We start from the raw sequence: 14,736 nt of genomic DNA, 5'->3' as shown, positions 1-14,736 counted from the left end.
ATGTAGTAAATAAATGTAATAAAAAATTATTTAAATGGTGCATAAAAATTAATAAAATAATCTATAATTAAGAACCAGTAGTTTCATTTGAGATTTGAATTGTTAATATATAATTAATTACTTTGAAATTTTAGAATAGTCTAAATGTAAAACCAGAAGTATGTACTTGATTCCAAATAAATTATTTGATAGGACATGCAGATATATTACTTGCATACTATTTCTCTATCTACACTTCGGACCATTAGGCTTTTCAGGAGATTTATAAATTCAACTGATTAAAACTTGTATACTTTAACAAAATGCAGGGGCGTCCACTAATTGATATTCCCAATCATTATTATCCAGAATATTTTTTCTTTTGAGCTCGATATTCAATCATTGGAATAACAAGAGCATTAAAAATATATTGCTTATTTCTATTTTATCATTTTCTGAAGTTTCTGCTGGGAAATGGATATCATTTTATTGCAATATCCTAATGCATTGATCACTTCTAAATATTCCCCTTCTGCTGCTTTCTCAAGAAGTGATACATTTGATGGATTTTACTAGTTGTGAGAATAAAACGAATGCCATATTTTTATTTTGAAATAATAATTTTTAGGTAGTAGTAAACATTAACATTTTGGCATGATTATGCAGACTTTGAATATCCTAACTTTGCTGCCTTAATGTATCCACTTTCACTTCTAAATATTCTCCATCCGCTGATTTCTCAAGAAGTGATACATTCGATGGAGTTTACTACAGTGTGGAACCTCTATAATAGGAACTTTGAGACCTTAATAAAATTTGAACCAGTGATTGGATTTTAATCGAATAAAATTGAATTATATTTAATTGATTTTTATAATTATGTGATCATCACGTGATACAACATGAGCCAATCAGAACTGCCATTTTCCAGTAATACCTTTTCTATAAATATCCATATAGTGCCATGATTTTTGTTCATATCTTCGATTTTTGCTGAATCTAATGCCTTAGGAACAGTTTGTTGTAAACCTGTCCATGTATACCCTATATGATTTAATTCACAGTGATATTTAGGATAGAATACACACTTATGTCCACGCCTTTCCTTGAAGTTGAGATTTTTGCAGATACAATCTGGCTGCAATAATAAAGTTCTACATGCACAACAATCTATTCTATTTGCATCTTTAATAAAAAAGAGAGCAATGTTTACTATACCACGATTTTCCATTTGTTGACAATTAATCCTTTTGACTCTATAAAGTAAAGGAGAAAGATTAAACTGATTATTTATCATCAATTATTCTCGATTTTGGTAGTTATAATTAATTTGAGCAAATTTGACCTGATATAACTTGAACAACATTGAAGATATCAATATTCTAAGTTAAAATTTAAATTTTATATATGATTAAAAAATTTAAGTGTTATAAGTATGTTCCATTTTTACTATAGCAAGGTTCCTATTATAGAGGTTTTGCACTGTAGTAACTAGTAGCAATAATAGAAGGATTATAGTACTCTATTTAGTTTACTTGATTTTCCATTGCCCAATATTTGGTTCAAGCATGATAAAGTCATTCATCTATGGCATGATACTTTTCTGTCATTTCTAATAGTTGTTGATTAATTCTTCTTGTGTACTTTTCAGTTACTCTATTAGAAGAAGAAAATTATAATAAGATTCTTTGTATTTTTAAGTAAGGAATATATTTTTAAAAGCCTGTAATACTCTTTAGCATTTTTAACATTTTTAAGCAAGTATTATAATGTTATTAATATAAGCTATAAACAATATAATTAGTCATTTAATATAATAGTATTAATTCATATACTATTTTCCACCTTTACTTAGATTTAATCTGGCTGTACATGTATATCTTTGTTAGCCAATTCAGATAGAATTAATAGTTATTTCAATTGTACACTATATAGTATGTTTAGGATAAGACCTTCATATATATACTAGCCAAACATCCATTCTAATTAGTTATATATGTTATAATAATGATCATTTTTTATGATCATCTTTAAAATTCTCAAGATCAATGTTCAATTTAAATTTGTTTCTGTTTTATTGTTGAATATATAGGATTTAATAGTTTTATATATTGATCAATTTTGTCCTTTAGATATGATTGAATATACCTTGTAAAAGCTGATATAGAATATAATTTAATTAATAGTAAATATCAAAAGAATTTTTTATAATATTAGAAAATTACTCATGTTCAAAGACTGAAGGTATATTAGAAAATCCATATAAATTTATTTTTTAACTTTCTAATCTTTAATGTTAATAATTATTACTTGCTAGTTGGCAAATCTTCTGCATTATTATTTGGATCTTGAAGATAAGGTTGAGGCTGATCAAGAATATAAGGTAAACCTATATTATGTGCTTTCTTTAAATATGGTACCTGTTTATAAAGTTTTAATGATACATCTTATAAGAGTTCAAAGAATACAATAATTTGGGTCATTATTTAAATGGCTTGCTTCTAACATTTCTCTTTTATACTGGTCAATAAGAATTAATGATTTGAATGTTATATATTTCTCTAATTAATAAAAAGTTCAAAGATATTCTAAGCTTAATCACTATAGTGTATTAGTGTAGGTACGTAATAAGTAAGTGACCTTCAATATGTTATTATTTTCTAATCAGATAAAGATTAGTTTTTTACACTATATATATAAAAATTTTGTAAAGGTTCATTGTGAAGTTTTATGAGGTAAGGTTTATGAGGTTATGAGATTTTGTGAGGTTTATGAGAAGTATAGTTTTAAAATATAAATAATAAATATTATTATTATTATTTTTTTTTTTTGGTAATTTAAGGTTAAAAGTTAGAAATTTTAAAATAAAAATTATGTGGGAATATGGCAAATATATAGAGATAGCCGATTGCAGTTCTGAAAACTTTAGCCTGTATATTACATAATAAACATTAAGCTAAGCATCTAAATATTTTACTTGCGCCAATGTATCAGGCTGTAATGGGTGGCAGTGCTGCAAAAATACGGGTCAATATTCATATATTTGCGGCAGTGCTATAATGCTTTTATTTATACTTGTGGCTGAATCCTTTAATATTTCTACATTTAGTAATTTTGATTACAATTGATTGAACCAATATAATGATAACAATTTTTAATTATATCAATAATTAAAATTTATATTATTTTGAATTTTTTTTAGTATTAATAGAGAAAAGAAAAGTGTAACTAAAAAATTAGAATTAAAAAAATTATTAAGGAAATAACAAATTTTTTTTAAATAAAATAATGCAAACAAAGGATATGCATAAATAAAAATAAATTTATTTTTGCAAAATTTATGATCAGGTATAAATATGAGCATCCATAACCTTACCAGAATTATGACAATTTTGGCCTACATTATATGTTTAACTGACATTATATGCAAAAAAGGGTTACTTTACAGTATTGGGGTAAAGAATTTAATAATATCAGAAAAAAATTTACCCCAAAATCAATTAACAGTTAGTCCTAAATTAAGTCAAATTTTGTTAAACTACCTGGAAGAAATTTTAAGAAATGCTTTTGACGTTTGTATTTTCTGAAATGATAAAAGCCGATAGTCCATGGTGTACCAACCAATTCATTGTAATAATGAGTAAATTCGATCAAAAAATGACTCTAACCTTTTTAACGAAAAATTCCATGCTACTGTTCACTCATTTTTAATGTTATAAATATTAATCTGAAATACTGTGCAATTGAGATTAATAATTAAATTAATAAATTTTATTAAATTTTCTTGAAACTCTTTAATCTTCTTAAAGGAATGATTCATTCCATATTTTCAAAATATAAACTTTAACTGTTAAGAAAAAGTCAAAAAGACAATTATTTGTTTTATCTGTTTTGCAATGTAAATAACAACCGCCTGAAATAGATGATTTTTACGCAGAAATTTGCGCGCCCTGATCACGAAATTTTTGGTATTCAATGACCAAAAAAAAAATTTTTTCTTGTAAATATTGTCCAAAATTACTGCACATAAAACTACATACAGAGAAAATGAAATGCAAATGAAAACAAAAGTGCAACCTCAATCCAGAGTTTACCAAACACTTTGAAGAATAGCATCTATTGTTTTACTACTTATATTTAATTATGTTATAACGGCTTGGGTTAGGTTATTTGGAGATAAGAGTAACTCCCTATTTTACCGCGAAAGAATTGAAGCCGATGCGCAAATGTGTGAAAGTGCAAAAGAAACCGAAGAAGATCCTCATGAGCATATGGATATAACATGCGAGAAAGTTTGATAGGGGGAGATACTTCGACGCAAGTATGAAGATAAAGGAGTAATATTACCCTGGTTCGATACCGATGAGGAATGGAAAAAAGTTATGATTAGCATAGTACTTCAGGAGAACGCTTCAACATTTTTTGATGGCCGAAGGTGCGAAGGTAAGCGCCACCAGCTTGCGTAAACATTTTTCGTATTGAAGTTTTATCCACTGTCAATAAACTACATACAACAAAATAACTTACATAATGCCGATTGACATTATGTCTGCTATCGTTACCAGGTTCGTGAGAGAGAACAAGTTCAGCTCAGAGATGAGCCTTGACGAGCTAGCCCACTATGGCTTACTCCTTCCCATTTACGTAAAATGAGCGCAGTATTCGCAGTAGTTGAACATGGTGCCAGAAGTACTTCGGCACAATCCCAATAATAACACCTCTCCTGCGCAGAATTATACTATAGTCAATTATCGCGGAAGGGGGGAATCTTACGACCAAGCAAAGCCGTTTAAACTCTTTGACAAAAAATAATCATATGGACACGCGTCCCGAGAAATCATCCGAAGTGAAATTTATTTTTTTCGAACAAGATATAGTATGTATAACGCATTTATCTGTTTAGACGTTCGGTTAGAACGAAGGAAGGATGGTAGCCGAACACAAGTATTATCTGATTGTATGATCAGTATACTTTCCATTAAAGTTAACGCGCTAGAGAAAAAAATTAAGGATTATAGCTCCCGTCTTAAAACACTTGAGGATGATGATATTGCTGCAAATTATGTGTAAAATACTGGCCAACTTTAATGTCACGGCCTGTAAACTAACGAAGACACAATTTGTTGATAAGATAGTATCATTTCAAAAAACATTTGAACAAAACCATGAACCAATGTAAACTTCGAGACGTGGCTGTTAATAAACAACATGGTTTCTTGCAAGTGTCAGAAACGCCGAAGGTCAAAGGTTAGAAGAGTCAGTCCGGAGCAGTGATCAGCAGGTCTACACTACGCGATCATCAGCTAGGAGATTTCTAATCATGTGAGTTGGCTGTGTTTGTGCTACAGAAGAATTTCGAAAGAAATAAATACACTAACTAGCACCTTTTTCTTTTCCCCTAAACAAACGCGAGAGGAATGTGAAAATGCTTTGTTGCAACACAGGACCTACCATATATGTTAATATTGTCGGCAAAACCATATGCTATGAAGGGCTGAGGACTTCGCAATTTCCGAGATCTACACGAGTTATCTAACTTTGAGTCTTGCAGTGGAGATCGTTAAACTAAATGGAATCAAGATTCCGATTTCATGTACCTTCAAAGGTTTCTTGGCATCATATGATAATGATAATCATCTTCCTTGTCTTTAGCGTTCGGTCTTTTTATTTTTCTGCGGACTACAGCAATGAGATAGAAGTTCAGTCAACCTTCCGGCGAAAAAGATAAGGTGCGTATATGAACATGTTATTTTTATAGAAAAATGTTTCGAACTTCTTTGCATCCATACAAACGAAATCCATTCATTATTGGGCTTTATATTTAGGAAAAACAAAATTCCAGAAATCCTATTTAATTGTTTTGCTGTTCCTAGTGATTTGGTCGGGATTATCGGAGTTCAACATATCGCTGTAGTCAGGATTGACGACAAGGAATCTATTCATTTTCTCAGAAAAGAAATTTAAAAAGCATGCGCGCCCCTATTTGATAATATTCCGATTACAAAATTCGAACTCCGTTCGATTAACTATGCAGACAGTGTTAAAGCAATACTTTACGAGCCTAAAATGTTGAAGGGCAAGCGTTGAACCCAATGTCTAAGATTACCAAATGTTTTTCCAAGAACATACCTGAAAAAGACATTCACGTTATAATCTATCTAGATATTCCAACACCCGCACCTGATAGTTAGGAATATTTTTGTCTTTTATATAGGAGAAATTTACTTGGAAATAAGAATTAAAACTGTCAACAATTAGAATTTAGGAATAATTTAAACCTGCTAAAATACAGCACCATTGAAATAATCTGAGAATAATTTTTATTTGAGAAATAAGACTAGATGAATCAACTTTAAAAAGTTTCTCTAATTCTCCATCTAAAATCTCTCTTCTTTTTAAAAATTCAACTACTGTTAGTTTTCATAGGGTATTTTCCAATATATTCAAAGTTTAAAATAAAATAAAACGGGAATTGTTCCGTCTTACAGCCCAAAATTAAAGACGAAAAATTAATTTAAAACATAAATTATAAAAAATATGGCAAGAAAAATTTTACACATGTTGTAACAAAATAAATACAATACTGTAAGCCGGCTTCCGGCAATGATTTATTTTTAGAAATAAAGCATTGATACTGTTCCTTGTCGAATACTCGATAAATGTCACGTGCGATGATGCCATGTTAAAATTGTATATTCACGCCAGAACCGAACGTAACACATTTTTTTTTATCCGAACTGGACTACCTATAAAAGCACTATGTCCGAAACTGCCTCTACTTCTATTTCTGCTACTGCCACGCAAGCAGATGGTTCAGGAAGTTAATGACCGTGACTTTCTTGACTTGGTCCAAGAAGTCCAACGCTGCGTAATGGTGTGAAGAAGAGGGGGCGAGGTTAGAGGAATATCGTTCGAAAAAAAATTGTGTATATTAGCATAGACGTCATGTATAGCGGGCAGAGTCCCGAACCTTCGTATTTATTTTTCGTGTATTAATAAAGCAAGTCTCACAATTAACCATATTTGAAAAGACTAAAACTAAACCTTCCACAGGATGTGTTAATGCGTCCAATAGAGCATTGTGTTCTAATACGCCGAATGCTTCTGACTGAGAAAAGACGTGAAACGATCCATTTTTTTCTTGTTCAGATAAATTGGGAAGGCGCTGGGTGAAGAACCTAAGAAGGATATTACGATGTGTCCTTGAAAGTTTATCCCAAGCATCTCTACTATAACAAACCATGAAATCGTGTCCATCACCGATACCTGAAATGTCGTAATCATCATCAGAGTCAACTTCATCACCATCCCAAACTTCGTCGTCGCCGTCATCATCCTCTTCATTAACGTAATCATCATCTGACACGGATTCATCATCGTCATCGTCTATTAACCCTAGAGTCTCGTATTCTGCACTAAGAACGAAATCGTTTGGTAATATTCGTTCCATAGCTACGGTTTACACGAAAATACTTGTCTCCATTTGCCGTTCTTCTAAAATATTTCTTGCCGCGTATGTAACACCATCAATCATGTCTGTTTGTGATAGTGGAACAGCAAACCCATCCGAGCTTGAGGTTTTTTTGAGACAGCACAACACTGAACTTGAGGCCAAGGTTGCCGAGCTTAAAAACGAGAATGCGAGGCTCAAGCATAAACTAGAGAGTTGAATTGAGGATCATGAGATCAGACTCGCGAAAGTGGATCAGCTGTTGACACGAAGTGTGTATCTTGAATGGATTCCAAAACCAATAACGCCAGTTCCACAGAGAAAAGCTTTAGCGTGAATCAACTGCTCAGGAGACACCCTCGAATACTGTCTCCATAACTTTTATGAGCGAAAAAATGAGCAGGGCCCTTCGGTGGTGGACGAGCAACCACAGGACGTATCGGCTGTTGACCAGACTCCGTAATAGACGCAGCTGAGCGCAGCGAGGACCAGTCCAACAATGTAAGAATGAGAAACCACAGAATATTAAGGAAGCGAAGTCAACTGTTGATGTGATGCCCGAAGGCTTCTCCGCACCCAATAACGCAAATACCAAGTCAACTGAGGATGAGGAGATGATTACTTTCTTGATTGAGCAGCATAAGAAGAGCGTTAGTGAAGAGATAAAACAGAGAAATAGGGAGAAGAAATTCAGTGTGAATCAACTGCGTCTTCGGTTTCCCAGGATACTGTCTCTGAAACTTGAAAAAATGAGCCGGGCGCAGATTCAAACTCATCACGTGATATAAACCTGTTAACAATGTTAAGTTGTTAACGGATTTTCCAGAAACTCGAAATTGTCGCACGAGACAGACTGTACCTCGCAATTTATCATTTCGTGACAATTTTTTTTTTTCAGGTTACGCCGATTGCGTAATAATACTAATACTTGCGTAGTGCTGCGCGGCTGATCGATAAGTATTCTTACTTAATTTTATTAGTTTAGATTTGGCTGGAGGATCAATTTTAGTTAACGTAGGCGGCTTGATTGATGTGTCACATAGCTTCAAATAATAATTGATCGGTGTATGATCTGCGAAGTTGTGACTGCGGAGAATAAAAATTGACGATCTTCCAATTTTTGATAACAATAAACAATGTTTTTGAAAAGTATTTCAAATTTACATATTTGTGTAACTTGAGTATGCTTTTGTTTTTATTGTAATTATCGTTTTTGTTTTCGAATTTGGCAATATAGAAACAGTATAAAACAGATAATAGTTATTGTATTTTTCCTAAACTCAAACAAAACTTACGTTTCTTTTCGATCATAATGTCTAAACTCATTCCTGACATTTTCGCTTTAATAATTAAAGAGCTGGATAATGATTATAATACATTATTCAGATGTCTTTTAGTGAATAAACTTTGGTGTAAGTTAACTATACCAATATTATGGAAGGATTGTTTAAGTCATAATTCAAAACCAATATCTCATGAGAAAAATATTTCACTCATTAAAATTCTTTTCTCATTTTTATCAGAAGAATCAAAAAATTTACTTATTATGAATGAAATTAATTTATCATTTATACAAACACAAACACCATTATTCAATTATATAAGCTATTGTAAATCTATTATTACATTTGACGTAACAGAAGTTATTAAAAATTGTTTCGAATCGCCACTTTCACAAAATCAGAAAAATATTATAGATAAAGAATTTTACGATATGGTTTTTGATAAATGTTCTTATTTAAATCGTCTTGGAATTTTTCATAAATTATGTTATAAGAAATATGATATGGTGAATTTTATGAAATTAAAAGATAATCTATCAAATCTTGTTGAATTAACTTGTACACAATATATAGATGAAAGAATCTTTTATAACTTGGCAGAAATTTGCGTTAATATTAAAAAACTTGAATTAAGGGGTAATAATCAAAATAATAATCAAGGATTAATTAAATTAATTGAAGTTCAGAAGAAATTAGAATATTTCACTTATGGTGGAAAAAGAGGACAAAATTGGGATAATTTTTGTGAGGTGATAGGTCAAGCATTAATTAAACATAAGAACACACTTAAACATATTCATGGAAAAACTCGATTATGTATTCCTCTTAATATTTTATATTCTTTTGTAAATTTAGAAACTTTAACGTTAGGATATTCCACGAAAACTATGGATGGTTTACATTTAGTTAAATTACCAAAACTTCTAAAACTTAGAGTTTGTCATCTTACAGAAGTAAAAGAATTAATACAAAATACAAGCGGATATCTTAAAACGATTGATATTCATAATCAATTTGCCAAGAAAAATATTACAGAAGATATTATACAAATCGTTATAGCAATATATCAAAATTGTCCAAAACTAGAACATTTATGCATTCCTTTTGTCGATACAATCGATGATGCATTAGGAGATCTGTTAGTTCATTGTAATCAATTAGAATATATACAAATATATGGCGGATTCCCTTCTGATGAATCTTTGAATGGTGATGTGATATTAAAAATTTTATCAAAATCAACTTCAAAAAAATTGGAACGTATTGAAATGAAAGGTTCATGGAAATTCTCAGTTGATCCATTGAAAGAATTTTTAAATGATTTGAAAGAAAGAAATTATTCGCTTTATTTTAAATTTGGTTTAAATTATGATTGTCTTAATGAAGAATTTTCAAGTATAATTCAAAATTTTGTTGATGATAATGTTCTTAGAATTAATCCACTTGATTATTTATAATTTTTTTTTTGTAAAGATTTTTTTATTTTATTTTATTATGAAAAAGTGAGTTACCTACTTGTTATTTTATTATTTTAGTATATCAATATTATCTTAAATTAATATATCATATATGGATAACTTGAACTTTATTTCATTTTGTATTTTCTTATGTAATAGAAAATATGAAAATAAAAGAATAGTTTATATTGAATATTATTTAAAATTCGATACGGTTAAATTAATCGTTTAACAACCTCACCAGCATAAACGAGCAAAATAAAATTTGACATTTTTAATTCTTCCCAAAATTCTACCCTAATTCTGGTAATGTGACAATCACCAGCGGTGAGATATTAGCAATACTCCCGACTTTTTTTTCATTTAGGAGTTTTCGGGGCCGGAATTAAGATAATGTCAGTCAGTATCAACAAAAATTTGACCGGAAATTATCCATAAAAGGCAAGATCTACATAATTATCTTGCGCCTGACATTTTTTTGTATATTTAGCGAAGATTTATATATTTATATAAAGGACCTGTTTTTTCCCGTGAATGTATCATTTTCTTGGAATTTATAAAATATTCGGGTAAAAATTGGAAAATCAAAAACAACAAGCATTAACAGTCATTGTAAAAATCTAACAACACTTTCAACGAACGTTAATTCAAGCCTTAAGACAACACTGACGCCTGGGGCACAACATATACTATAAAGATATATTTTTTTATACAACTAGCAGTAGTTTAAATTTAATTTAATAATTTTTAAAAAAGCTTAAACTTGATCAAATAAACAAATACAGTACTTTGAAGACTTTCAGATTGGTAAAAAATAAATTTTTTAATATTGTATACAAATATATAAACATTAAATTAGCAAAAATCAAAATTAGGATTGAAGTTTCAAAATATTGTAATTTCTAAATTTTTTTTTTAAAAAAAGCATATGATATCTATATTTTTATTCAATAATTGTTAAGGCTACTTCTTTTAACTTTAGAATTATAGCAAATTAAAGTAATATTTACAAGAAAATTTAATTTAGTACTTAAAAATAAATTCATTATAATAACAACGTTTTCTTAATATATATAATTTAAATTTGTGACTATTCCTTGTTACATGTGAATTCTTATGTTATATTAAATACTTTAAAATTTGTTGATTTTCCAGGAACAAAATTAGCAAATTCAAGGTAAAATTATTCATTCTGCGAAGATTATCATAAGCATAATTACTAATTTACTATATAGCCAATGAATAAATAAATGCGGAAAAGAGTAAATTAATTAATAATAATATACATTTTGTAAGGAGAACATAGTAATAAAATGAAAAATAGATTTAAAAATATGTTTAAAAAAAATTTTTTCGTGCCATGAAATTATGAGTTGTAAAATTACAAACTAATGAATAATAATGTCTGAATTTTGACATTTCCGTCACTGAAGTTGTGCCACTAAATTACTTACTTCGATCTTGCGAAAGATCTTTTTCTAGATTATTTTCTTTAGATGATTTTGGAGTATCATCTATTATTTCTTCCATATCCTCATAATCATATTCGTTAACTTCTTCATATTCTTCTTCTCCATCATCATTTCTGCGAAGACGTTTCCCTACTACAGCTTTTGCCCACTCATTGAACGACAATATTTTTATTGACGCAATTGCTATTTTGTCATTTTCAATTTGACTGTGAGTTGAACTGAGTGGTTTCTCGGTTCCTACTGAACCACTAGAACCACTACTTAATCCTTTTTTTTTATCTTTTCTCTCAATGACTCGTACAATCTCAACATTAGCAGTAATTACATAAGATAATGCAATATATACTATGTTTTTTATAGTAATTGATTCTACTTCGGGCAGAACGTATATCATGTCCAAAATAGCTAGATAATGAAAGATAAAAGATACGAATAGTCGTAAGAAATTCCAATACATAACGGCTGTGAATAACGATCGTTTGCTTTTAATATTTGTTGAAACTTGAGCAGCGTTCTTATTAGCGTTGACTAATATTTGAACTAAGCGAAAGGTTACAAATATATCGATAAGAAATTCCACGGCAATTCCACCAGCGCCATAAGGTATAGGAGTAAAAGAGTCAACAAAACAACCAACTAAATCAACATCAGGAACGTATTCGGTAGATGCCCGTTGAAAAATAAAATATGGAATCTGAAAATAATATTGGATTATTAACTTTTTTTTTTGTTTTTATAAATTATTAATAAAAAAACTTACCGAAAGTGCAACTTTAATTGAAAATAATATAATACTTATCCATTTATCTGACCCATAATTACGCATTTGTCTTAAACGCCATATCAAGAACGCCGATAATGATAATCTCATTAAAATATTTCCAACTATTATAGTTTTTAGAAGAGCATCACATTGAGTGTATGTAGCTATTTTTGGTGTCATATAAAGACCGAAATTTGCTCCCGAACGCACAATTTGAGCAAAATTGAAAATAATTTTTAGTATATTCGAAGTATTTGTCTGACGGGCTTTGTACATCATTGCCGAAATGAACAAATTATGAAAAGATATCTATAAAAAAAAATAAAATTTTAATACTTTAAAGAAATACTTTTTAATTGATATATATCAAATAAAAGATTTTACCATGATAATTGCACCTGACCAAAATCCTACATATGATTGAATCTGAATAAAGTTCATTTTGTATATTTTGTATAGAGATTTCCTGAAATTTTTTTTTAAAAAAAACTTTATAATGTTTGTATATAGAGTGGGTTCAAAATTTCCTGAAAATTTTTTTTAAAAAAAACTTTATAATGCTTGTATATAGAGTGGGTTCAAAAATTGAACATAAAAAATCTCAAAAGTTCTTATATTTATAATGAACAAAAAAGTTGATAGAAATTCTTACATAATATTATACATTTTTTATAGCAGAATAATACTAAGTAAATTTTTAAATTATTATATATATATATTTGTTAACCGTATATCGTACAATATTTTTGAATACTATTGCGTAATATAATGAAAATCATCTGTTTCAGGTGGTTATTTTTAGAAATTTATATTTACACAGTCATTGATAATCATTACTATACATTGAAATTGCAAAACAATAAATTGCCTTTCTGAGCTTTTCTTAACAGTTAAAATAATATTGAATTCTTGAATAACATATTTAGAAAAAAAACAATATTCATTTATGCTACAAAAAAGTCAACATTGAGACATTGCCTAAAATTGAAAATCTTCCCGAATAAAAAAATAAAATTTATATTGTGAACCTTGTGTTAAATTTTTTTGAGGAGTTTCGTTGTACTATTTGTGCAAATTCCTTTTTTAGCATCATGTGTAGTAGTGAAATTTCGTCATGTCATACATGAGGTTATTCAGTAGTTTAAATTTGCAAATCTGTACGGTGTAGGGTGTATGATTTATTAAATCATTGGCATGCAGAAAGAGGTTTTATTTATTGATAGATAAAAGTATATCTTTCCCAAGATCAAATAAAGATGGGTAATGGTCCTACTCAGTTCTACTCGGTCTGATCTAAGCCGGTCCCAGTCTTTGTAGGACTGGACCGCGGTCCTTGCTCATTTGTGGCGCAGTAGGACCGAACCAAAGACCGTCTTACAAAAATGATTTTTTTCTTTCATATGAACGGTTTGGAGCCTCAATTTTACAGGTTTTTCTTAAAAATATATTTTTTTCTTCATATTTTTTAATTTCATAATTGACCCGCAGTTTACGTCAATCCCTGTTCATATGATTTTAATTACCCAATAAAATTAATGATATTTTTACGTCATTTTGAACCGCAGTAGCCCAATATAATTAAATCGCCTAATAGTTTAAGGTCATTTCGGACCAACAGTAAATTTGAAACATTATAAAAATTTTATACATCTATTAAATATAATACTGCGCTCCGAAATCAATAATATCATTAGATTGTCCTATATATACTATATATATTATAGAGCCAGTACACTACAGTACGGTTGATTTTTTTTTTATATGACAAATAGCCACCAAATGACATACATTTTATGTACGTTTCTATAGATTCCGTATACAAATTCCGTATATTTAATAAGTAATTCATTTTAGAACATTTTTTTAAAAAACTAATGTATAAGAAATGTATACGGAAAAAATTAATCATGCGGAATGTATACGGAATTTTTAAACTTAATATTTTTAGAAGATAATTTTACAAAAATTCCGTATCATAACATGAGATCACATGATTGTTTATTGTTTTGTTATGATACGTTTTTTGTTTTTTATATAAACCCTTACTTTGATGAGTTTGATCTTCCGATCTTCCTTTCTGTCTTTCCTTTCCTTTCTCTTTCTCTTGTCTTATTTTTGTTATTTTTTCTAAATTTTTCTTCTTTCTTCGTCACCCCTTTTAAAAATAATTTTTTTTTTCGTACCTCACTTTAAAAAATTTTTTTTTCGTCACTCTCCTTTGAAAAAAAATTTTTTTTCATCACTCCCTTAAAAAAAAATTTTTTCTTTTATTTCCCACTCTTCTTTTTTTTTAAAAAAAATTTCTTCTTTCTATTTCTATTTCCTCTTTATA

At 29.3% G+C, this 14,736-nt stretch overlaps 4 protein-coding genes across 4 annotated transcripts; 1 reads left to right on the top strand and 3 right to left on the bottom strand.

Moving 5' to 3' along the window:
- Nucleotides 1–856: 856 nt before the first annotated feature.
- On the bottom strand, nt 857–1,210 carry OCT59_001323 (uncharacterized protein; the record flags this gene model as incomplete). Its single annotated transcript, XM_066139481.1, has 1 exon — nt 857–1,210. The coding sequence occupies one exon, from the start codon at nt 1,208–1,210 to the stop codon at nt 857–859; it is 354 nt and encodes a 117-aa protein (XP_065988880.1).
- Nucleotides 1,211–6,922: 5,712 nt separating this feature from the next.
- On the bottom strand, nt 6,923–7,429 carry OCT59_001322 (uncharacterized protein; the record flags this gene model as incomplete). The annotated part of the gene is made up of 1 exon (XM_025308338.2): nt 6,923–7,429. One exon carries the CDS (start codon nt 7,427–7,429, stop codon nt 6,923–6,925), a length of 507 nt encoding a protein of 168 aa, XP_025181318.1.
- Nucleotides 7,430–8,741: 1,312 nt separating this feature from the next.
- On the top strand, nt 8,742–10,169 carry OCT59_001321 (uncharacterized protein; the record flags this gene model as incomplete). Its single annotated transcript, XM_025331841.2, has 1 exon — nt 8,742–10,169. One exon carries the CDS (start codon nt 8,742–8,744, stop codon nt 10,167–10,169), a length of 1,428 nt encoding a protein of 475 aa, XP_025181317.1.
- A 1,446-nt stretch (nt 10,170–11,615) lies between these two features.
- On the bottom strand, nt 11,616–12,845 carry OCT59_001320 (uncharacterized protein; the record flags this gene model as incomplete). The annotated part of the gene is made up of 3 exons (XM_025331840.2): nt 11,616–12,335; nt 12,402–12,713; nt 12,789–12,845. The coding sequence occupies 3 exons, from the start codon at nt 12,843–12,845 to the stop codon at nt 11,616–11,618; spliced, it is 1,089 nt and encodes a 362-aa protein (XP_025181316.2).
- Between the last annotated feature and the right edge of the window lie 1,891 nt (nt 12,846–14,736).

The sequence above is a fragment of the Rhizophagus irregularis genome, chromosome 1, assembly GCF_026210795.1.
Source record: "Rhizophagus irregularis chromosome 1, complete sequence".
Classification (NCBI taxonomy): Eukaryota; Fungi; Glomeromycota; class Glomeromycetes; order Glomerales; family Glomeraceae; genus Rhizophagus; species Rhizophagus irregularis.
The sequence above is the reverse complement of the archived record's forward strand: the minus strand, read 5'-3'. Positions and strand labels throughout refer to the sequence as shown.